The 26579-nt window shown below is 43.7% G+C and overlaps 1 protein-coding gene across 2 annotated transcripts in view; it reads right to left on the reverse strand.

Annotated features, from left to right (window-relative positions):
- The window catches only part of VWC2 (von Willebrand factor C domain containing 2), a 162280-nt gene that overhangs the window by 122405 nt on the left and 13296 nt on the right, over positions 1-26579 (reverse strand). For both annotated transcript variants that reach the window (XR_494634.3, XM_007981353.3), the window contains one exon: positions 4650-4779. Coding sequence is in view for 1 of the 2 variants with exons in the window: in XM_007981353.3 (XP_007979544.1) it covers positions 4650-4779 (130 nt within the window). In the remaining variant the exon portion in view is untranslated. The remainder of the gene's footprint in view (positions 1-4649; positions 4780-26579) is intronic.

Genomic DNA, 26579 nt, shown 5'->3' on the forward strand with positions numbered 1-26579 from the left:
CATGAACATGATATATTTCTCCTTTTACTTAGGTATTCTTTAATTTCTCTCAATAAAGATTCATGTTTTATAAGTATGGAGACTTTTCACAATTTTGTTAGATTTACTTCCAAGTATTTGATTTGTATGATGTTATTTGAAACTCTAGTTTTTAATTAGCTTCTATTTGTTTCTGGTATATAGAAATACAGCTGATTTTCAAACACTGCTCTTGCTAAACATCCTTGTTAAAATCAACTCTTCATTTTGATATTTGTAAATTCCTTTATTTTTTATGGGCACAATCATGTAATCTGTAAATAATCACAGAGCATTTCCATAAAATTTGTATTATTTCTTTGGTAAAAACGTTGGAAAGTTCAATGGTGAGACCATATAGGAGCAGACTTTTCTTTGTGAGAGGATCTTGATATGACCACACACACACACACACACACACACCCCCCATTCCATTTTGTGTAACTCACTGCATGAAATTTACTACCATCTTATCCTACTCTATGAAATACACAGGAAAACAAACAAAACTTTGCCTAATTCTCAGTCAGTGCTTCTTACATATTTTCCCATGAAATTATATTTAATAATTTGACGTCTCAGTGTTTATCTTTAAAGTGTCATAAAAGTTTTTCACTTTCCTCCAAAAATATAGACATTTACTTTTCGTGTGAAAATAAAGCTGCAAATAATAATCATCAAGTGGCAGTAATACTTCAGGGAGATATACAACCTTTATATCCAGTGACTTTGTGCTTTTGGCATAAGTCATATCCTCCCCTGGATACCATATTCCACCTTTGAGAAACACAGCTAATTCTGACAAAGTCCTCATATTTCAATACCAATGTCTTACTTTTATCATTTTTCTTCTTTTTTTTTTTTTTTTTTTTTTTTTTTGAGACAGAGTCTCGCTCTATCGCCCAGGCTGGAGTGCAGTGGCCGGATCTCAGCTCACTGCAAGCTCCGCCTCCCGGGTTTACGCCATTCTCCTGCCTCAGCCTCCCGAGTAGCTGGGACTACAGGCGCCCGCCACCTCGCCCGGCTAGTTTTTTTGTATTTTTTTTTTTAGTAGAGACGGGGTTTCACCTTGTTAGCCAGGATGGTCTCGATCTCCTGACCTCGTGATCCGCCCGTCTCGGCCTCCCAAAGTGCTGGGATTACAGGCTTGAGCCACCGTGCCCGGCCACTTTGGATCCATAAAGTAAGACAACATGTATACCTGCAGAATGGAGGTCTTCTGATCGCTAATGGGAGCCTAGTGCCTACTTGATGCAGACGAGCATGTCTAAAACTAAGGGGTTTGATCGGAATCGGTGCTGTGCACCTATCACCAGAGAAAAGCTGAATTCTTGAAAGTCAAATAATACTCACTGTTTGTATCATTGTGGGGGTAGGGGGAATTTAAAAACAAATAATGCCATGCAACATCCATTTTATCAAAAGAAAAACACTGGGAGATTGATCTGCACAAGTCAACAAAGTGAATATATTAAAGTACATGTGATTTGTGATCATTTATTTATATTCAAGACATTCTTGGTTTCCATCTTCTGCTCCTTTGATGCAAGTGACTTTGGCAGCTGGCAACTGAACTGTAATTTTCCTTCTGTCGGAGAAAGAGCTATTTAATGCTACAGGTCAAGACACGCCAGAGTGAGGAGTAAAGGCCAGTCTACGGAGATCAAGAGTTAAAACCTTCATATTTCATCCAAGATAAGTCTATTCAAGCTTTTAATTTCATATAAAGCATTCATTTCTGATGTCCCTTAATCTGTGATGCATCAAACATATAATCTTTTTACAAGAACATTGTTTATGTGGGGAGGCAGGGTTGGACTACTGTAAATTATTCATTAATCTCAGTCAATTATTATAGAGCATTTGTTTTTCATAGAAGCTGTTTTCATTTTTCAAGCAGTTCTCTTTTACTAAGAATTTCAAACCCCGTTTTCCCTGTCAAGGTCAGAATACCCTATAACTAGAGACAGCTGAAAGCCAAGCTCTATCTAGTGAATAAAAGAAATGTAATTGTATGTGCGTGATTAGACACATTTAAATTTATTTCCAGTTAAACTCCCCAAAATAAGTTGTTGATGTTTTGATATAACTGGATCAAGCCTTATAATAAAAGTCTTTCTGTAATATAAATCTAGCTTTAAAAAACATATTCATCTCCCTTCTAAAAATCTCTAGTGGGCCACCACAAAATCTTGCCTTAGTCCATCCCATACTGCCTCTCAAAATATAGAGGTAAAGGGTCAACATTTAGAAGTTTGCCATCAGGACAACAACCATCTCACAAAACCATCAATGCAATATTAAAACAAACTGTGAATCTCTGAGTATATAATATTTATAAAGTGTTTACTTTTTCTACATTTTTTTACTCAAACATATAATTATATCTTACATGAAAAAACTGAACACGGAAATAAATTACATCTCTGTAAATTTAACATATCTGCACACTTTTAAGTATTCATTCAAATAACTGTCCAATGTAGTTCTCTGACTATATGCTCTAAGAAGGATAAATCCTAAGGGCAAAAGAAAAACTCTAAAAAAGTCTTGAACGCTATTCAGTAGGTTTCACGTTGGTGGTAGTCTCAGTAGAGTTTGTGCTGTGTGTCTGATGGGAAAGAACAAATAAGTAAATATATTGATGGTGTTGGATTATGTATATACAGAGATGGGGCAAGAGAGGACCAAAGATAGAGGGCCAAAAGAGAGACAAAGCAAATATGGCAACGTGTTAGGAATAGGTGTAGCTAAAGGTATACAATTCTTCACTGGACAGTTATTTCAACTTTTCTGTAGGTTTGAAATTTCTCTAAAAGCGGGAAAAAGCAATCCAGGGGTTGAAATCCTGTCTTCTCACCTATTGGTAACACCCAAGGTAGGATTCCCTGGCTATCTAATGCCAAGACTTAGTCTATAATCAAAATTTACAGGAAAAACATGGAATATCTTGGATAGTTAAGATGCCAAATATTTGAGCAACACATATTTAAGCCACTCACTAAACCCCCTGACGCAGTGAGAGTTGTTGTCCAGTACCCCTGAGATGCAGGGCACATGGCCTGAGCGCCAGCCCTCAGATCTCCCAACAGACTAGAGGTGCTCACTCGGGCTCCTCGGTGCATGTGCTGAAAGCCACACCCTGAGACTCTGCCAGACTCTCCATCTGCCTCTCCTTCCTCAATCTGAGTCTTCTTCCCCCTTTATTAGTGTTAATTAGTGGAAATTAATACTAGCAGAGTAAACTGTATTGATTTCCCTCCATCTCACAGCTGGTGTCTCAACATCATTAAAAAAACACACACACACACATACTCTCCATGCTCAAAGGCCCACTCATTCCAAATGGAATCCTACCTCAGGATTTCTTCATAATTAACACGCACAAGAGACCAGCCAACCCCATATAAAGTACACTCTGTGACATCTTTGTTTTAACACTGTCCACTTGCCTTTGGAGGACTGGATGTACTATGCTACACTGATTATGACATTCCTAACACAGTCATCTTGTTCTTTCAGGGCTATCCTTCAACAGCAACATCATTCCCTCTTCCAATTATTTACCTCAAGAGTTTTACAATGTGTTGTAGTAAAATTTGGATATGTACAGGTACGTGGTCGAAGGTACCCATGGAACCTCATGGCCCACACAATTTTGACTGTGATGACTCGGACTCTGGGAATTGTCTGAGCACCATGACCACCCCTGTGTCACCATCCTCTGACACATGCCTGCCACTTACCAAACCCACGCCATGCAACTATCAAGCCTTGGTCCAGCAACCCACTTGAACGGCCAACAGCGTCACAAGTTAGCCCTGAATGCTCTCAACCAGGGGTCCCCACAGCATGCCCGGGCGACATCCAGAAAGCCCAGTCACTCCTGTCAGCAAGGCCACTCAGATCCTTGTAGACTCCGGCTGTGTCCCGTCCATCCGCCGTTTCCCAAGCTCTGCTCAGCTCTTGTCAAACTGCCCTCCAGCCATAATTCTCAGGCCCAGCCATCCTGGGAATGCACTCTCGTCAAAACCCATCTTAAAGTGTAATGCCCTCAGTACTTCAGGTACAGAGTAATCATCGTTTGTCAGGATGAGGAAACACTCTCCCTTGACAAATTAGGATCAAGGACATCCTGCCACTTCATTTTCATAAAGCAGGCAAGGCTTCGGATCTACCAGGGGCTCTCACTGGGAATAGGAAGGGACTCTCCTCCTGCCTAATTTGCTTATGAAAAATATTCAATTATGTTCCAAGTTTAATTCGCTTAGTAATGAAAAGTAAATGAGCCCAACCAGTGTGTTTAATTTGTCTTGGAAAGATAGAAATCGCTTTGTAAGAACAAACAAAGTTAAATTAAAATAAGTGACTCTCCTCAAAGGTGGAAATTGAATTTCTCCCCAAAGAACTTCTTAACATCCATAAAACATGGTGCCAATGCCAGTAAGAGAGAGAAGGCCTTGCTACAGAACCACTGTGGCCGAAAGATTACACACGTGTGTATGCATATGTATAGATACATAGGTTGAAACTCACATATCTGTATGTGTGTCCCATCTACTATGAAGCAGCACATGGATTGTGTGTCAGGGTGGGAGGTGCACCCCATCACCAACGGGCATCTCACATACCGTTTTTGCAGATGGGACAGCACTGATCAGGCTCGTACACAGGGTCCACACACTCCGTCTGGGGACACGCTGACACCGTGCACAGCACCTCACCGTTGGCTTCACAGCGACACCTCTCGCATGGAGACACCTGAAACACAAGTCCACAATCAGCGTCATGCCTGCTGTCATGTTTATCCTACAGGGTCATATTTTTCTTTTTTTGAAATGGAGTCTTGCTCCGTTGCCCAGGCTGGAGTGCAGTGGCACAATCTCAGCTCACTGCAACCTCTGTCTCCTGAGTTCAAGCAATTCTCCTGCCTCAGCCTCCTGAGTAGCTGGGATTATAGGCACCCGCCCACCATGACTGGCTAATTTATGTATTTTTTTATAGAGATGGGGTTTCACCATGTTGGCTAGGCTAGTCTCGAACTCCTGACCTCAAGTGATCTGCCCACCTCGACCTCCCGAAGTGCTGGGATTACAGGAGTTAGCCAGCGTGCCTGGCCCTATAGGGTCATACTTTTCTTCCCCTAAACTTTCTGCAAAGACACCTAAGTGTTTTAGGAATGTTAAAAAAATGATCCAGGCCAGTGGTTTTCAGAGTGAGGCTTGCTGGGTGTTTAGTGAGTTGTCTTAGGTGCAAATGCACAGGACGGGCCACAGGGCTATGACATTCCCTCTCCTGTCCAGCCAGAGCCACTGTTTAATTCGTGGTCTGCATATTGGGTTTCTTAATAAACTTTTTTTTTTGAAGAAACGTTTTTCATCTCTTTAAAAATTAAACAAATAAAAACTTGCTGCTGAGTTGTTGCTCACCCCCTCACCATGTAGGTGAATCCCTTGTCTATAACCCTGTTAAGTCACCACCCAGCCTCACATGGAACACTCCCGGTGTTTCCAGTTACGAAGACACTGGAATAGGAAAGGGGAAAGGAACGAAGGAGGAGAAACAGAGTGGCATCCAAGCAGGGCCGTGGGCCAGGGACTCTATGAATATTCCCTCACCGAACTTTTACAGCAGTGCTAAAATACACGTACTCAAATTACTGACCCTTTGTACTAACAAGAAACTGAGACTCACAGGCGTTAGACAACGTGCCATAGGCAGGTCTGTCCTGTGAGCACAAGATCCTCTTCCACTGAGGGCTCCTGACTGCGAGTCCATGGTGATTCCAATCTCCTCCATGTCACCCGCCCACTATCCAGCATCATGATGCTCTGTTAGAAACCAAGCTTCCATTTGCCTCTGTGTACTTTTCCAGCCATGGGCTCAAACTCTGCCTTCTTGAGCCATCCAAATCAAGCATACCAGCCATTCCCAGGAAAGTTGTATGTGGCTAATGGAACCCTCCACGGTCACCCACACAGAGCATGGTGATTTATCTCCTGGTTACCACCAATGGAGTGATTTTTGATCCGGGTTGACCCAGGGCAAAGTGGGAACAGCATATGCAGACCCAGCCATCAGAAGCAAAACAGGAAAGTGAGGATACCCACTAGAAAGACTATGGAAATGGGGGACATGAAAATGGGTCATACCAAGCTGAATTCCTGCTTTCCCAGGGGCAGGGAGACCCCAGTTGAGTTGTGTGCCCCATGACCATGGTACAAACACCACTTCTAAGGAATAGAACATGAGCAATTCTCGCAGATGCTCCCTTTGTCTATACAATGCAAACGCTAAAAACTGAAATCTCCACTGAGTGGACTGCCTATTACGAGAAGCAAAAGCTCAATTTTAACCATGTCTCTTTCTGAGGCACTAGACCACAGTCAGCCTGCCTGGGAGTGAAGACTAAGTGTGTGTGTATGTGTACTTGGCCAAAAAAAAATTTTAAAAGAAAGGAAACTTTGAAAAACTGTAGAGTAGCCTGAGACAAAACACTGACCTGGTTTGCAATGTAGCCTTAGAAGTTAAAATCAATCTTGAAGTAATATAAAGGCCTGTTTTTGAGATGAGTTTTTTGTTATTGTTGCTGTTGGCACAATTAGGTTTTTTTTTTTTTTGTTTTGTTTTTTTTTGCTACCATAACCAGTGTTGTTCTTTGCTGTTGCTGTCATCGCTGTGGGTCTCATTTCCTTCTATCTCCTACCAGTTGCCCCATTCAGTCTGTAGCATTTTTGTCTCAAGGGGGATATATACATAGCAAGCAGAATGAGAACAGGATTCTGAGTTTTAAAAGCCAAGACCTTCAGTTGCAAGAGACATGGTTTATTGCATGTCAGAACCCTTTGGGCAGAAGGACTCAGAGTGTGAGCCCTCAAGCCCAGGTGGTGTGGATTATGTGATGGAGAGCCAGAACACCCTGCCCCAGAGGAGGGGAGCACCATCCCCTGTAGAGATCAGGATAGTCAGCAAGGAGCAAGAGGGTCAGATAGCGAGGTCTGTCCTCACGAAGCAGCACAATGTGGCATCGACTCCTCACCTAGGCATACACCAGGGAGGGAGTAAAAAGCATCATTTCCATTTGGGAATTTAAAAGAAGGCCAGAGCATGCCCTATGTCATATCCCCAGGGAGGGTCCTGGAATACAGCAGGACCAAAGATAAATGTCCAACTGCAACGTCAAAAAGGCTCCAGGTCCTTAGGCAGCAGGCCCTGAATCAGCCTCGTCCAGCAGCTTTCTGCATGAAGGCGCACACCTTGGCAAATGGGGCAGAGATCACTGGCCTGGAAACAAAACACTTCTTACTGCCACTGGAGCTGAAATTTCACTGACTCCATGCCACAGAATACTGCCCAAAGGCACGCACACAGGCCGGCATGCTATTTTCTCAAAGGTTTTGTAGCTTTGTAAAACATTTGATTGTCAGTTATATTGTCATTAAATATTTAGAAATCCTGATTCAACTTCAGTCATGTGCCGCATAACTGGGTCAAAAAGGGACTACATATATGACGTGGTCCCATAGATTACAATGCCACATTTTTACGTATCTTTTCTATGTTTAGATACAAAAATACCATGTGTTATAACTGCCTACAGTTTTCAGGACAGTAACATGTGCAGGTTTGCAGCTTGAGAGCAATAGGCTATACCATATAACCTAGCTGTGTAATAGGCTATACCATATAACCTAGCTGTGTAATAAATAGGCTATACCATCTAGGTTTGTGTAAGCCCACTTTATGATGTTCACATAATGATAAAATCACCTAAGGATGCATTTCTTAGAATGCTTCCCTGTCATTTAGTGATGCATGATTGTGTCTGGAGATTTGTTTACTTCTAAAAAATGAGAGTAGAGGCTTAGAATTAGGATCACCAATCAGGCCTCAACTCCTAGCGCCTACATCTGCCTTCACCAGCACCCATGCTGGACTCCTATGCTCTTCCATCCCGGTTTGGGCCTGCCTCAATTCCCAGAGGAAGTGAGGCTGGTGACAGCAAGTGGCAAAGCTGTGTCAGTCCCTCAAATGCCAGCCAGGTGCCCTGCTAGTCCTGCCTGGGCAAAAGCCCTCAAGCTAGTCACAGGTCCTGCATACTTAGAAGTCAGAGTTGCTCATCTGATAAGCAGGTTCCAGAACCCCTACCCGGGATCCAGGTCACATAAAAGAACCCTGCCTTCACCTGGTTTATGTTCCTATCTCCTGCAGGCAGGCATCCTAGGCCTGAGGCAGCCACAATCCCAACCTATGAACCCACCTTCCAGTAAAACCTTCTTGCCTCACAGTCTCAGACCACCTGCTGGGCCACTGGGCCACTTGCCAGTGTTGGGCCCTGATCGCTGATCAGACTTCACCCAACACTGCGGGTGTGCCCAGACTCAACAGATGAAAATAATGCCCCGTCCTTTTCAGCCATGCCAACCCCCTGAGCCCACCCCACCAAGCTCCTCGCTTGGTGAAGCAGTGGCCTATGCCCCCTCAATGCTGTCCTGTCTCCCTGGCTCACATTTGATAAGCTCCTACCCATCATGGATTCAGCTCAAACGTGGTCTCCTCTGTGGAGCCATCTTTGATACCAACATGGATGAAACTGGGCACTTTCCCTCCATTGAGATATTGCTTGAGATCAAACCTAGGCCTTGCATAGCCCTCATGTAGGGAAGGGAATGTCGTTAAAATAGCAAAACAAAACAAACACAAAACCCAGTGCCCACATAAACTCAGGAGCCAGCTGAGGAAGATGCAGCCTCACCACATCAGGGAGGAAAAGTCACCACTGAACTCCACACCTCAAGTCCTCCAGGGACATCTGACAGAGACCCAGCTGGATTCAGGCCAGCTCTTCCCATGGCTCCAGTCCCTACACTGCCTAAGGACCCCTCATTCCAACACAGGGCTCTGTTTGGTACCCCAGGATGGCCACTGTGCACTCATAAAAGCAGCTTCCTGCTCAGAGTCCTCCGGGACAATGTGCCAGTGCCTCCCACCTCCTGAGACAGAGAAAGGCTGCCAAGGAGCAGATGGAAGCTGCAGCCGTGGCTCCAGCCATGGGTTCCAGCTTTGACATGAGGCTTTAATCCCCAGTCATCAGGGCCAATCTGGCATTCTGGGTTACAGTGGCCCTCTTTTAGGCTCATTTTACCAACCCATGGCTGGATCCCCACTGGCGTGGTCAGCAGGCCCAGGAAGCTGACCCAAATGTCTAGGAGTGAGGTCAAAGATTTGCCTGTCCCTTGACCTGGTCAGACACCAAGCTGCTGCTCTGACTCTAAGCACCCACCAAGCTGATGGTTGCCCACCTGCCAACTCAAGCACCACGGACCTTTTGCCAGGCTGTGCTCTTTGTTCCACATGGAAACTAAAGGTAAGATGCCTAGCACATCACTTACACTGCAACCAGCAGCTGGAACTTCCACGCACATTTTTTTCCAATCAGATGAAACAAACCTTTCTCCTCTTCTAAAGTTATCATTTCCCCAGAAGAAACTTAACTAGGGATAACTTAAGTTTAAAGCACTAGTACTACTTATTAGCAAATCGCTACCTACATTTTATACAGAATACCTTACGGCAGAAATATCATTCTTCACAATCTCCCAGTTATAATTCCAAGTTTGCATAGATAGAATTTAGATGCATAGCCTGGAGAAACAGCTGGGCGTTTGAGAAAAGAATTCATTCTCAAGGCCCCTACTGTGTGCCAGGAGTAGTTGAAAAAACTTGTGGGATCCAAATAACATAGATCCCACATTGGAATTGGGAGTGAGAATGAAGACATTCTCTATGTGTTCATTGATTCATTCCAGTCCTGAGGCCAGAGAGATGAATGCTACTTATACCATTTTTCAGGAAGTTGAGAAAACAGATACTAGCAGGGGGTGGTAAGGAAAATTAGCAAAGGTGTGCACATTGCACCTGACCCCCACAAACAGGGTCTCTAAGCTGATGCACTAATCATTCTCACTCATCCACATTGCTTTCACAGTTACCACAGTGCCACTGTCTGTAAGACAGCAGTTAAACAGGATCTGAGAGATACACCCTCAAACCTGATGCAAAACAATGAAGAATAGATACGTTTGGGAATATTTTTTCAACTATGACTAGCAGAGGCTAGTCATAACTACATGCATAGCAGAGGCTTTGTAAAGATATTAACTTGATGGCAAAGTAAAATTATTCATAATTAGTTAGACCTTTATAATGCTCAATAATTATAGACATGTCTATATCATATGCACATAGGCAGCAAGGACGGCAAAATAAATATTGAATCTATTTCTAAATAATTAAGTAGGAGTAGGTAATAGAGTTTACACATGAAACAATTCTTAAATGAAAAATGAGGCCTATAAAACTGGATACTGCTTAAATCAAGTGACATACATAAACTAAAGCTCTATATAATGGTAAGTGGTACAGAGTTGGGATTAGCACTCCTATATGAATAGCATTTAAGGAGCTTCATATTGCATTGCATACATTTTACATTAGTAAACTGAAATCCAATTAGGCATCTATCTGTAAGAAGCTTTGCCTTGTTTAATTTCATAACTGTGATTATAATCATTATAACCATGAGAAGGGCCAGACTTTGAAATGTTACAGAAAGCAGCTTGACTTTAGTGTCTCAAATGTCTTTCCACTATGGAAGGTAGGAAGTATTTTTCAGACACTACCTCCCACTCCATCCTGTCTGCAACAGCAGCAACCCTCACCATCTACCGGGATGCCTACCTACCTGAGAATGCCAACATATTTTTCTCAAATCCAGCTTAAACACATCTTTCTGTGAGAAGTCAGAGATGCCTATGTTCACAATGTCACCTGAATAAGGACCACCATGACATGTCTAATCTGGAGCTTCTGATTGTGAGCTGCTGGAGTAGGTGCCAGGAAATCCAACTGCTGCAAAGTGCACTGGCTTTCGGTAGCTAAAGAGTAATTCCAGGCTGAATGCACATGCCCACTCATGAGCAGACAGATGGGAGGCATGAAAACCCCAGAACAATTTTCCAAGTAATTGTAATGGTTTCATAGATGGAGTTAATTTAAATATAGAGAAGAAAGAGAAGTATTGAGCTAATAAACTTCAGCATAGAACTTTCTCAACTACTATTCAGCATAAAGTAAATTCTTCTTCCCATTTTGCTATTTCTTCCAATAGTAGAGATATTGCACTGATATTTTCTAACTCTCAGATTATTGGATTCTGCAATGATACAAAATAATACTGGGAGTTCGGTTTGGGGGCAGAGCAAGATGGCCGAATAGGAACAGCTCCAGTCTCCAACTCCCAGCGCGAGCGACACAGAAGACCGGTGGTTTCTGCATTTTCAACTGAGGTACTGGGTTTATCTCACTAGGGAGTGCCAGACAATCAGTGCTGGTCAGCTGCTGCAGCCCGACCAGTGAGAGCTGAAGCAGGGCGAGGCATCAATTGCCTCACCTGGGAAGCTCAAGGGGAAAGGGAATCCCTTTTCCTAGCCACGGGAACTGAGACACACAACACCTGGAAAATCAGGTAACTCCCACCCCAATACTGCGCTTTAAGCAACCCGGCACACCAGGAGATTATATCCCACACCTGGCCGGGAGGGTCCCACACCCACGGAGCCTCCCTCATTGCTAGCACAGCAGTCTGTGATCTACCGGCAAGGCAGCAGTGAGGCTGGGGGAGGGGTGCCCGCCATTGCTGAGGCTTAAGTAGGTAAACAAAGCCACTGGGAAGCTCGAACTGGGTGGAGCTCACAGCAGCTCAAGGAAACCTGCCTGTCTCTGTAGACTCCACCTCTGGGGACAGGGCACAGTAAACAATAACAAACGCAGCAGAAACCTCTGCAGATGCAAACGACTCTGTCTGACAGCTTTGAAGACAGCAGTGGATCTCCCAACACGGAGGTTGAGATCTGAGAAGGGACAGACTGCCTGCTCAAGTGGGTCCCTGACCCCTGAGTAGCCTAACTGGGAGACATCTCCCACTAGGGGCAGTCTGACACCCCACACATCACAGGGTGGAGTACACCCCTGAGAGGAAGCTTCCAAAGCAAGAATCAGACAGGTACACTCGCTGTTCAGCAATATTCTATCTTCTGCAGCCTCTGCTGCTGATACCCAGGCAAACAGGGTCTGGAGTGGACCTCGAGCAATCTCCAACAGACCTACAGCTGAGGGTCCTGACTGTTAGAAGGAAAACTATCAAACAGCAGACACCTACACCAAAACCCCATCAGTACGTCACCATCATCAAAGACCAGAGGCAGATAAAACCACAAAGATGGGGAAAAAGCAGGGCAGAAAAGCTGGAAATTCAAAAAATAAGAGCACATCTCCCCCGGCAAAGGAGTGCAGCTCATCGCCAGCAACGGATCAAAGCTGGACGGAGAATGACTTTGACAAGATGAGAGAAGAAGGCTTCAGTCCATCAAACTTCTCAGAGCTAAAGGAGGAATTACATACCCAGCGCAAAGAAACTAAAAATCTTGAAAAAAGAGTGGAAGAATTGATGGCTAGAGTAATTAATGCAGAGAAGGTCATAAACGAAATGAAAGAGATGAAAACCATGACACGAGAAATACGTGACAAATGCACAAGCTTCAGTAACCGACTCGATCAACTGGAAGAAAGAGTATCAGCGATTGAGGATCAAATGAACGAAATGAAGCGAGAAGAGAAACCAAAAGACAAAAGAAGAAAAAGAAATGAACAAAGCCTGCAAGAAGTATGGGATTATGTAAAAAGACCAAATCTATGTCTGATTGGGGTGCCTGAAAGTGAGGGGGAAAATGGAACCAAGTTGGAAAACACTCTTCAGGATATCATCCAGGAGAACTTCCCCAACCTAGTAGGGCAGGCCAACATTCAAATCCAGGAAATACAGAGAACGCCACAAAGATACTCCTCGAGAAGAGCAACTCCAAGACACATAATTGCCAGATTCACCAAAGTTGAAATGAAGGAAAAAATCTTAAGGACAGCCAGAGAGAAAGGTCGGGTTACCCACAAAGGGAAGCCCATCAGACTAACAGCAGATCTCTCGGCAGAAACTCTCCAAGCCAGAAGAGAGTGGGGGCCAATATTCAACATTCTTAAAGAAAAGAATTTTAAACCCAGAATTTCATATCAGCCAAACTAAGTTTCATAAGTGAAGGAGAAATAAAATCCTTTACAGATAAGCAAATGCTTAGAGATTTTGTCACCACTAGGCCTTCCTTACAAGAGACCCTGAAGGAAGCACTAAATATGGAAAGGAACAACCGGTACCAGCCATTGCAAAAACATGCCAAAATGTAAAGACCATCAAGGCCAGGAAGAAACTGCATCAACTAACAAGCAAAATAACCAGTTAATATCATAATGGCAGGATCAAGTTCACACATAACAATATTAACCTTAAATGTAAATGGACTAAATGCTCCAATTAAAAGACACAGACTGGCAAACTGGATAAAGAGTCAAGACCCATCAGTCTGCTGTATTCAGGAGACCCATCTCACATGCAGAGGCATACATAGGCTCAAAATAAAGGGATGGAGGAAGATTTACCAAGCAAATGGAGAACAAAAAAAAGCAGGGGTTGCAATACTAGTCTCTGATAAAACAGACTTTAAACCATCAAAGATCAAAAGAGACAAAGAAGGCCATTACATAATGGTAAAGGGATCAATTCAACAGGAAGAGCTAACTATCCTAAATATATATGCACCCAATACAGGAGCACCCAGATTCATAAAGCAAGTCCTTAGAGACTTACAAAGAGACTTAGACTCCCATACAATAATAATGGGAGACTTCAACACTCCACTGTCAACATTAGATAGATCAACGAGACAGAAAGTTAACAAGGATATCCAGGAATTGAACTCATCTCTGCAGCAAGCAGACCTAATAGACATCTATAGAACTCTCCACCCCAAATCAACAAAATATACATTCTTCTCAGCACCAAATCGCACTTACTCCAAAATTGACCACATAATTGGAAGTAAAGCACTCCTCAGCAAATGTACAAGAACAGAAATTATAACAAACTGTCTCTCAGACCACAGTGCAATCAAACTAGAACTCAGGACTAAGAAACTCAATCAAAGCCGCTCAACTACATGGAAACTGAACAACCTGCTCCTGAATGACTACTGGGTACATAACGAAATGAAGGCAGAAATAAAGATGTTCTTTGAAACCAATGAGAACAAAGACACAACATACCAGAATCTCTGGGACACATTTAAAGCAGTGTGTAGAGGGAAATTTATAGCACTAAATGCACACAAGAGAAAGCTGGAAAGATCTAAAATTGACACTCTAACATCGCAGTTAAAAGAACTAGAGAAGCAAGAGCAAACACATTCGAAAGCTAGCAGAAGGCAAGAAATAACTAAGATCAGAGCAGAACTGAAGGAGATAGAAACACAAAAAACCCTCCAAAAAATCAATGAATCCAGGAGTTGGTTTTTTGAAAAGATCAACAAAATTGACAGACCGCTAGCAAGACTAATAAAGAAGAAAAGAGAGAAGAATCAAATTGACACAATAAAAAATGATAAAGGGGATATCACCACCGATCCCACAGAAATACAAACTACCATCAGAGAATACTATAAACACCTCTATGCAAATAAACTGGAAAATCTAGAAGAAATGGATAATTTCCTGGACACTTACACTCTTCCAAGACTAAACCAGGAAGAAGTTGAATCCCTGAATAGACCAATAGCAGGCTCTGAAATTGAGGCAATAATTAATAGCCTACCAACCAAAAAAGTCCAGGACCAGATGGATTCACAGCCGAATTCTACCAGAGGTACAAGGAGGAGCTGGTACCATTCCTTCTGAAATTATTCCAAACAATAGAAAAATAGGGAATCCTCCCTAACTCATTTTATGAGGCCAACATCATCCTGATACCAAAGCCTGGCAGAGACACAACAAAAAAAGAGAATTTTAGACCAATATCCCTGATGAACATCGATGCAAAAATCCTCAATAAAATACTGGCAAACCGGATTCAGCAACACATCAAAAAGCTTATCCACCATGATCAAGTGGGCTTCATCCCTGGGATGCAAGGCTGGTTCAACATTCGCAAATCAATAAACATAATCCAGCATATAAACAGAACCAAAGACAAGAACCACATGATTATCTCAATAGATGCAGAAAAGGCATTTGACAAAATTCAACAGCTCTTCATGCTAAAAACGCTCAATAAATTCGGTATTGATAGAATGTACCTCAAAATAATAAGAGCTATTTATGACAAACCCACAGCCAATATCATACTGAATGGGCAAAAACTGGAAAAATTCCCTTTGAAAACTGGCACAAGACAGGGATGCCCTCTCTCACCACTCCTATTCAACATAGTGTTGGAAGTTCTGGCTAGGGCAATCAGGCAAGAGAAAGAAATCAAGGGGATTCAGTTAGGAAAAGAAGAAGTCAAATTGTCCCTCTTTGCAGATGACATGATTGTATATTTAGAAAACCCCATTGTCTCAGCCCAAAATCTCCTTAAGCTGATAAGCAACTTCAGCAAAGTCTCAGGATACAAAATTAATGTGCAAAAATCACAAGCATTCTTATACACCAGTAACAGACAAACACAGAGCCAAATCAGGAATGAACTTCCATTCACAATTGCTTCAAAGAGAATAAAATACCTAGGAATCCAACTTACAAGGGATGTAAAGGACCTCTTCAAGGAGAACTACAAACCACTGCTCAGTGAAATAAAAGAGGACACAAACAAATGGAAGAACATACCATGCTCATGGAGAGGAAGAATCAATATCGTGAAAATGGCCATACTGCCCAAGGTTATTTATAGATTCAATGCCATCCCCATCAAGCTACCAATGAGTTTCTTCACAGAATTGGAAAAAACTGCTTTAAAGTTCACATGGAACCAAAAAAGAGCCCGCATCTCCAAGATAATCCTAAGTCAAAAGAACAAAGCTGGAGGCATCACACTTCCTGACTTCAAACTATACTACAAGGCTACAGTAACCAAAACAGCATGGTACTGGTACCAAAACAGAGATATAGACCAATGGAACAGAACAGAGTCCTCTGAAATAATACCACACATCTACAGCCATCTGATCTTTGACAAACCTGAGAGAAACAAGAAATGGGGAAAGGATTCCCTATTTAATAAATGGTGCTGGGAAAATTGGCTAGCCATAAGCAGAAAGCTAAAACTGGATCCTTTCCTTACTCCTTATACGAAAATTAATTCAAGATGGATTAGAGACTTAAATGTTAGACCTAATACCATAAAAATCCTAGAGGAAAACCTAGGTAGTACCATTCAGGACATAGGCATAGGCAAAGACTTCATGTCTAAAACACCAAAAGCAACGGCAGCAAAAGCCAAAATTGACAAATGGGATCTCATTAAACTAAAGAGCTTCTGCACAGCAAAAGAAACTACCATCAGAGTGAACAGGCAACCTACAGAATGGGAGAAAATTTTTGCAATCTACTCATCTGACAAAGGGCTAATATCCAGAACCTACAAAGAACTCAAACAAATTTACAAGAAAAAAACAAACAACCCCATCAAAAAGTGGGCAAAGGATATGAACAGACATTTCTCAAAAGAAGACATTCATACAGCCAACAGACACATGAAAAAATGCTCATCATCACTGGCCATCAGAGAAATGCAAATCAAAACCACAATGAGATACCATCTCACACCAGTTAGAATGGCGATCATTCAAAAGTCAGGAAACAACAGGTGCTGGAGAGGATGTGGAGAAATAGGAACACTTTTACACTGTTGGTGGGATTGTAAACTAGTTCAACCATTATGGAAAACAGTATGGCGATTCCTCAAGGATCTAGAACTAGATGTACCATATGACCCAGCCATCCCATTACTGGGTATATACCCAAAGGATTATAAATCATGCTGCTATAAAGACACATGCACACGCATGTTTATTGCGGCACTATTCACAATAGCAAAGACTTGGAATCAACCCAAATGTCCATCAGTGACAGATTGGTTTAAAAAAATGTGGCACATGTACACCATGGAATACTATGCAGCCATAAAAAAGGATGAGTTTGTGTCCTTTGTAGGGACATGGATGCAGCTGGAAACCATCATTCTTAGCAAACTATCACAAGAACAGAAAACCAAACACCGCATGTTCTCACTCATAGGTGGGAACTGAACAATGAGATCACTTGGACTTGGGAAGGGGAACATCACACACCGGGGCCTATCATGGGGAGGGGGGAGGGGGGAGGGATTGCATTGGGAGTTATACCTGATGTAAATGACGAGTTGATGGGTGTTGACGAGTTGATGGCTGCAGCACACCAACATGGCACAAGTATACATATGTAACAAACCTGCACGTTATGCACATGTACCCTAGAACTCAAAGTATAATAATAAAAAATAAAATAAAATAAAATAAAATAAAAACAAAACAAAAAAACCCCAAAATAATACTAACATGAAACCAATGAAACACTGAAATATTGTCTGCCCCCTTCCTTCCTATCTGCCTCTCCCAATCCTTCCCTTCCTTGAAATTCTTTAAGTCTCTGGACCCCCTGGAGCCTGCCAGGCCTTTTGGACACAGATGGTCTATCACTGAGGTTCCTAACCCCCATGTGTGCAGAAAGTGTGGCCACCTAGAGTAGGTGCAACTCAAGGGCCAGAGCCATCTCTCAGTCATATCTATGATGGCTACAGTAACTGGGCGAGTGCAAAATGTTGAACAAGCTCAAGAAATATTGACTGAGTCAAGAAAGAAATGGTTGGAAAGACACAAGATCTAACACGAACTTACACAACATACTATGAAAACAAAAACAGTGTCTACAACTTTGCTACAGGGACAATTGCTGAACACTTCACAAAGAGCTGCTCAAGGATTAGGCACCCAACCCTTAAGAATGGGGAATAAAGTTAAACCTTTCTATTGAGACGGATCATGATTTGAATTACACATGTAATCCACAAAGGGAATAGAAGGCATAGATACTAAAGTAGTGACTTTAAAGAAGGGGTCGATACTGTATGAGGGCTGTGTGGAAAGTGAGTAAATGCAAAATCTGAGATGAGAAAGCGAACTTCAAGGTCCTGATTCCAGTTCTGAACCTAGGGCACAGAAAGCTGCACACCACACTGCACCTATTCCAGACGTCTAACTCTCTGCTCTACTCCCTCTGTTGATGTCTTCTTTAAACAGCTAAAAATGTGTAATGAATAATTGATAATTCATACTTACACAATTGACAAAAATTTTCAAATTCAAATATGAAAGATACATATCCATCTTGCTGATTAGAGATTACATATACATGGGACCTGGGGCAACAATACTAAGAAGAGGCCCCACAAATCGCATCAACGACCCAGCCATCCTACTCTTGATCAATTGCATAGGCTTACTACATTATCTCTCCTAGTGTTCTCAAGGAGAGATATAAAGAAATACACAAGTCACTCACCTCAAATGCTTAGTCTGGTTAGGGAGATGAGGTATAAATATATGGAAGAGAAACTAACAAAATGGCTGAAAATGTTGGGTACTAACTGAGCTATGTGCTTACTGAGAGTTTTAAAGGCAGTGCTGTCACTTCTGGTTGGAATTATCGGACAGAGAACTTGGTATATGGTAAGTCAGGTGGGAAGGATTGGGACAGGTAGAAAAGAGAAGAGGACCACGTAGACAAGATGATGAGGATGGAGACGTGTCCAAAGGATGCTGCACATTCTAGACTGGCCAAACTGAACTACAAGGAAGAAGTGCAACAGTGGATCAGATTGGGCAGGTGGAGAGGGAAGGCATTAGGAATATAGCCTGTATACCCTGGGGAATATGGAATGAGGCGATGAATATCCTGTGCTCTGGGTCCTTGTACCACAAGACAAGACCAACTTGGATCTACAATAACCAACAATAACCTCTTCAAACTATATGCAATATTTCTTTCTCAAGCTTCTGCGTCCAGCACCCATACATACCTGCCTGCTGAGCTTACACCCTGTTTATTACAAGGGCCAAAGACAGTGCAGCTAACAGGCATGGATGCAAATTCCAATGTATTTATTGGTGTAAGCTTGGGCAAGCACTTAACATTGCTGTGTCTCAGTGTCCTCAATTGTGAATGCTCTATTAAGTGGCAAAAGAAGAAAATCTGAATGGTCAATTAATGTATAAAAGAACATTCCATCTCATTAAAAATCAGAAAAAATGCAAACCAAATGATAGTATTTCATGCACATTCGAGTTGCATGAAAAGAAAGTCTGATAACATAAGGTCTTGGCCAAGAGAAGGGGAACTAAAGTTCTTACATTTGCCAGCATGCAAATGGGGAAAATGGCTTTGGTTTGGGATATATAGAGGTTAGAATGAGAGGGTCGGGAGTGAGAGAAATTCTTGCTTCTCTTCCAGTCTTCAGTTATGTCTCTCTGGGAGGAGGCATTCAAAGAAACTCTACAGCCACTCTGCTCAGCCCCTCTGATTAGCTCTCTGGTGTTGGCTAGTTCACACAATGAGCGCATTTGTGCCCTCCTTTCAGAAACCTTGCAGGTACCCCTACAGGTGGACTCTGAGTTGCTCAGACTGCTGAGGTTCAGAAATGCCGCTGGTCTACCCTGGTCCATCTAGCTGCACTTCCCAGTCCAGGATGCTGATCTTGGTCTCTGTGTCCCTTCTCAGTTGGTTGTTAACATCAAAGTGAAAAAATGCATGCCATTTATGTGCATCAAAGACCTAAAGCCCTAACAGTTTGCAATAGAAAAAAGTTAGAAACAATCGACCACTAAGAGAGTGGATAAACACATTGTGGTGTTAATCAGATGGAATAATCGACAGCAGTTATAAATTAATGAACAAATATGCCTGTGACAATACAGATGAATCTCAAAAACATAAACAGGAAAAAAAAGTTGCAAAAGAATATATGTGGCATGATGTTGCTTCTATCAATGTCAGTCTTTGAAAATACATGTACAAACAGGTGTTGCTTACAGATACAGGCTCATGAATAAAATAAGAAAATCAGTGCAGGAATGTATGTAGCAACTTCACTGCACCAGCTACTTCTGCAGAGAAAGGAAAGGGGGCAGGATGGGATGAATGAGAGGGCAGTTTTGTTTCTATCTGTACACTTCAATTTCATTAAAAAAAGGAGGGTTAGAAACAAATGTGACAAAAAAGTGGCATCCAGTGATGCCTTGACAGAGTCTGCATATTATTTAGGCACATTTGATACATTCTAAACATACATTTTTAAATATCTCAGATATGAATCTGTTCCACATCAAAGGTCATTTATGAAGTACCTAAAAAATGCCAGGAAATATTCCAAATCCCAACCAGCAGCCATCTGATGGAGGATTTTAGTGGCGCTTTACTGGGCTGCATCTCTTCCATAAGAAAGCAAAGACAGAGAGTGGAATCAGTAGCACAATTTAAAGTTCTGTCAGGGCCTCTGGGAGCAGCTGCCAGGAATCTTAATTGTAAAGGAATAAGCACGAGGGTTCTCCCAGATCTAGAGACCCAGGTAGGCCACGAGACGTGGGAAACTCGGTCCTGGACCTCACTCCTCAGCCTGCCCTGTAGCCTCAGGCGAGCCCCTGGCCAACCGCCCAACACCATAGTACCAAGATGAGAACACACAGGAGGAATCCCACGTTCCCTTCTCCCACTGAAACCCTATGAGGCTTCCCCAGGGAGGAGGCTGTGTAGTGGCTCCAACATCTGGCCTCCTCCAGCCAAGCCCGAGGAAAAATACAAAGCTGGACACAGTGCAGATGGGGAGACCTCTGGCCACCAGGACAGGAGGCTTCCAGAGCAAGGGTAGGAAGGGTGGCCAAGGAAACAGGAGGAATGACAGCGTACATGGCAACAGTACAGCGATTCTCAGGAAGAGAAGCAGCTCTAGAACTGGACTGCGCCATCTCCAGCCAGTCCCTTTTCCTTCCTGAGTTTCCATGTCCTCATGTTAAAAAGGGGAAGGAGGAAGTTACCTGTTGAACCTACTGGGGTACCAATCCTCACAGTCACTGCCTGGCCACAGGAGTGCAAAATCAAAGATGTCTAGTGCAGTGTAAATGTGCACAGCGGGAGAGGACAATCAAGCCCAATTCTGCCCCTGATTAACTGTGGGACCTGGAGCAAGTTATCTGAAACTTGTGCCTCAGTCTTTTTATCTGTAAAATGAGGATGGTTAAATTACTGTTGGCAAAGTGCTTAGAGCGGTGAGTGGCTCGTGATGGACACTCCACAAGGATGAATTTCAGTCGTCCGCTGGTATCCACGGGGGACTGATTCCGGGAAACTACTCAGATACTAAAATTCAAGGATGCTCAGGTCCCTTCCAGGTGGCTCTGCATATATGGCATCTGTGGATGTGGAGGGCCAAATGTGCTAGTAGTCATGGCAGAGAGAAGGACAGTGTTTTGAAGTGACACTTGTATTTTCTTTCTCACCAGTGTTTCCCTTTGGCCCTTCCACCATTGCATCTACACAGAGGCTAAGCCTTGGTTTTCTGGAGAGCAGACACAAGTAAGCAGAACAAGTAACTACATAATTGCTGTGCTTTCAAGAATGATGAGGGCTAGGCTTTCCAGGAAGGCAGTGGTCGTTATCAGTACTTCTTGAGCTCGCGTTTTACAGACCGAGAGCCAAAGTCCAGAGGTTCAATCATAGAGTGGGAAGAATGAAAGAACGTATAACAAAGGAAGGCGAAGCATCTTCTCATCTGGAAAGAAGGACCCAAGGGAGGAGGATGGAATGAGGGCGAAGCCAAAAGGTCAGATGCCACCACCCTGGCTTGAATCAGCCTGCAGCTGGTGGAGGGGGCACTCAGAAAAATGGCCCTAGGTTTGGGAGATAACTCCTGAAAAGCTGAGTAACTTCCCAGAAGTGATCAGATTCCTGACTGCCCAAAAGGCTGGGATATCCCAAAAGAGACAGAAACTTCAGTATCATAAGAACAACTGTTTTCAGCCATCAGCAAATGTTGGGAGCCATGAAAGGAAAAGCAATGTTCTAAACTAAGAGGACCTCCCTGTCTCCACATACCACTTCTGTTGTATTCATTTTGACCCTGTTAAATGATTGTTTGGATGACCTCAGATTAAGAAGTTAGTGAAAGGCACGAACGACAAAGCAGTCTCTCCGTGTAGCCCAGGACAAGCAGCCTCCCAAAATCATTGTCACAGTTCTGTCACCAGATGGCGAAAGTGCCTTTTCTAGCTGCCCAATTTATGAAAACCTGTTTCCAGCTCACACCCTTCCGGTGCATGTAGAGGCAAGTCACCAAGTCCCTTCCATTTACATAATGAAGTCTTACTAGCTTCTGATAACCCGGAACTGTGTGTTTTCAGAGCTGGAGGAAAATGCTGAAAATGCTGAAGTGATTCCTTTCAACTTTGTTTTTTATGGAGTGAAAACACACCCACAGGTCTGGTGACTTTTAGAGGCAGGTCGCTGCCTGAACTCAAGTCTGGTCATACCACAGGGCCACTGATAGAAAATCTTCATTAATAAGTACTCAGAATCCACAGGCATCCTGGAGTGGCTCTGCCTGCACCTGCCAGCCCTCCTCACGACCTGTAAGAAACCTGGAAAATGAGGTCTTCCTTTCAGCAGTCACCTGGGACTACACCTCTCCCCCGTCCTTCTTCAGGTTTCTTCCCCGAAACTGTCTTATTAAACTAGCACAGGACACGGCCAAATTCTCCTTCCAAACTTGACAAGCAGAAGGGTCCTTGCCACCTGGGGACACTGGCCCTGCAGCCTGAGTCCCCGACCCCCTGAGGGCTGGCAGGTGCCCTGCCACGTGATGTCCCTTCACCAATCCAGGCAGGCGTAGAAAGGCTCCCCACCTAGCTTCCCTGCCCCTCTCTACTTTCTCCCTCAAAAAGAGAGCTAATGCTAATGTGAAGTGATGTTGATTCACAAACTACCTTCCAGCCTCCAACACAAGGATTATAGCAACAGAAACTAAGGACACAGAGATGCTGCTGCCTGTGCCATTCAGAAAAGAATTTTCTTCTGTTCTCTTTGTCTTTCCACTCTCTGTCAGAGAACAGATTTGCACACAAAGGGATTTAATTAAGAACTGTCCCCCAGAGGCTGTCAGTTTCGGAGTGTCAGTAAGAAGACAACTCCACGTACCGCACAATAGATTAAGAATACAGCAGCCTGACAATCTGAGGCAATACAGCTTTCTTCTCGGGCACCACAGACAACTTTTCCTTCTTTATGGTTTAAGCTTCAGGCAAGACCGTTGTCTACTAACATCTTTTAAATCCTCTCCTGAATAATTCCTTCGTATTAATACAGATCAACAGGAACTTACTAGGTCAACTATGAGGGGAAAAACCAGTGGCAGTGTTTATAGTACATATTTATTTGGTTGCAAACAGCAGAAGAGCTAGGAGGAGAATGAGGAAGACCTTCTATGCTGATGGTTCAGACCTGATGGGCAGTCTGGAATCTGCCAGCCTGCCTACCAGATATACAGTCAGAAAGGATGCAGCCAAACCTGCTGGCCACCTGCACCCCGTGGCCATAGGGCCACCTGGAGCACCAGGGCCAGTGCAGGGAGCGGCCTCTCACTTCCCAGCTGGGAAGCATGGGTGATGCTGACATCTTTGTAGAATTATTTCGTAGATAATTTGCTCATTTATAGATTCCTAAATTAAGCCTGTAAGAGAAGGAAAGTAACGTCAGCTGCATCTGACCACCGGCTTGGGGAGAGAAGAAGGTTCTCTGACAAATTTTGAAAGAGAGTCTCTTCTTTAAAAACATTGGAAGATCAAAACCCTTTTGTTTTAGAATTAAAGAATTAAAGCTAAGTAATCCTTGGGAGAAAAAAAAACAGAGAGTTTAATTTTCACTTAATACATAAATGACTAAAATAATGTTTTCCTAAGAATAGACTTTTAAAAGACGAGTGCGACATGGGGATTAGTTCTCTCAGGGATGACAAATTCAAATTACTTCAGGGACCACTCAAGTAAGAAAATGAGGCAGTGAACTAGGTGTGTAATAGGGAGTGGTGGGGACTGTGGCCAATGGGGGGAAATGTTAATGCAATGGAACTACTATGCCTACTTCATACACACACTCACACACACAGTCACATATACATTTACATGTACCCACACACTCACACACACCTACACCCATACTCATGGACACACACCCACACTCACACTCGCTCATACCCACACTCTCACATACATGCATACAGCCACATTCACACTCATACACACACCCACTCCCACGCCTACACTCTCATTCACACACTCTCACACGTACACCCATGCTCACACATATGCACCCACACACACACTAACACACATACACCCACACTCACACATACACCCACTCATTCTCATACACACATATGCACTCTCATACACTCATTCACACCCACACCTACTCTCTCATACACCCACTCACACACCCACTCACACATACTCCCACTCACACACGCACCCACACATGCTAACACACACAAAGACACTCATACATGCACCCACATCTCCCACACACATACTCTCACACACACACACACACATGCACCCACACTCATATTCTCACCCACATATGCCCATACTCATGCAACCCACACACACATACACACACTCCACACACACCCTCTCACACACCCACCCCTCACACACCCCCACACACATGCTCACACTCTCATATCCACATATCCACTCTCTCACACACACCCACACACACACTCTTACATACCCAGTCACACAAAAACACCTTCTCTCACACACACACTCACCGCCCACACCAACACACACCCACACATCCACACACACTCCACACCCACACACCCTCTCTCACACACACACCTCATACCCCCACACTCACAGACTCTCATACCCACACATTCACACTCACACACACCCACACACCCTCTCTCACACACACACTCACCGCCCACACCAACACACACCCACACATCCACACTCACACACACCCACACACCCACTCACCCACCCACCACTCATGAGAGTGTGGGTGTGTGGGTGTGGGGGTGTCACACGCCCCCAAGCTCATACACACTCACTCTCTCACACTTACACACTCATACTGTCTCACACACACCCACACTCACACACATCCACACTGTCTCACACACCCACACTCACCCACTCTCTCTCACATACACACACAGAGGCCGGGAGAAGACAGAACTACACCGCCCCCATTTGGCATTCTTTTATTTGAGATGGTGATGACAATGCCCACTATAAGCAGGAAGTGAAGATGACCAAAGGCACCCATCAGTCTGCCTTTGCCCAAAGCTGGCCTGGCTCCAGCAGTAGCACTCGCACCCGCAATTGTAAAGTGACCCAAATGGATGCCCGTCTGGACGCTGTCTGAAGTCATGGTTTGCTTGTCTTGTTCAAGTTCCTTCAGCATATCAGCTGCCAATTACCCAGAAAGTGCTGGGCCACAGCCCGAGCCAGGAGTGGACAGGCACTGTGGGCTCCCATTACTGGCTCTGAATCTCTTCTTGAAGCTAAGCCTATTCAAAGGTAGGCTGAAATTAGAACAGGACACCCACTGCGGATTCTCCGTTTAATGAAGTCCCTTTCCATGGAGTTTTAAGCTCTGGTGGAGAAGGCACAGCAGTGCTCACTCACGCAGAAAGGGACTCTTTGCACTCAGTCATACGGTGCAATGGTCCCTGAGATCTGACCATTAAATTATATCTGTCATCCCTTGCTGTTACCTAGAAGCAAGATGAGCTGATTTTCTTGGCTTCCTGGAGGGCACTGGGAGCCCAGACATGAACTCTGTTACCAGTGGGAGGTTACCCTGAGCTGGGAGGCTGACATGAGAGCACAGTGTACCCCTCAGCTGCCTGTCTCTCTCCTGATTCTCCTGCCCAGGCCACAGCAGCAGCCTTGTCAAAAGCCATATTCTTTTTCAACCTACCCACTCCTGACATTTGTGTGTGTGACGCAGCAAAAGCACAGTGAGTGGAGGCAAAGGCGCTCGGGGCAATGTTGCCCCACATGAGAAAGGAAGGTGAGCATCTGGTCACCTGCTGGCTCCCTGCACATCCCCGGCTCCTCACAGGTGGGGCGTGTGTCCCTCCATGTCCCTAGAGCGTAGCTGTCAACAGTGCCACAGTGTTACCAGGCAGGGAGGTTTAGCTCCTGGCATATCAAGAAGAATTAATAAGAATAGTGACTCACTTGAAATTAATTCTATTATATTTCATTTATTTCAAGCTTTCTAAAACAAAAATGTTGAGCTCTCTTTTTTAAAAGCACACAGAATTTGAAAGTAAAATATAAATAAAAATTGTTTTTAAAGCTAGATACGAGGAAAGCAAAGATACATACAGAAGGGCCAATCTGTTTGGTATGGTTGAAGGTACTATTTATTTCTGATTGGCCTATTGCCCCAAGGGTATAGAGAGCAGTAGGAAAGGAATCTGATTTCCAGGCATTCTGACCTTCATTACAGGAAGGGCAGGAAAAATTGCCCATGGCTGAGTAGAACTTGGCGGTGGGCAATTCTGACCAGCTGGGGGT

The sequence above is a fragment of the Chlorocebus sabaeus genome, chromosome 21 (assembly GCF_047675955.1).
Source record: "Chlorocebus sabaeus isolate Y175 chromosome 21, mChlSab1.0.hap1, whole genome shotgun sequence".
NCBI classification, from domain to species: Eukaryota; Metazoa; Chordata; class Mammalia; order Primates; family Cercopithecidae; genus Chlorocebus; species Chlorocebus sabaeus.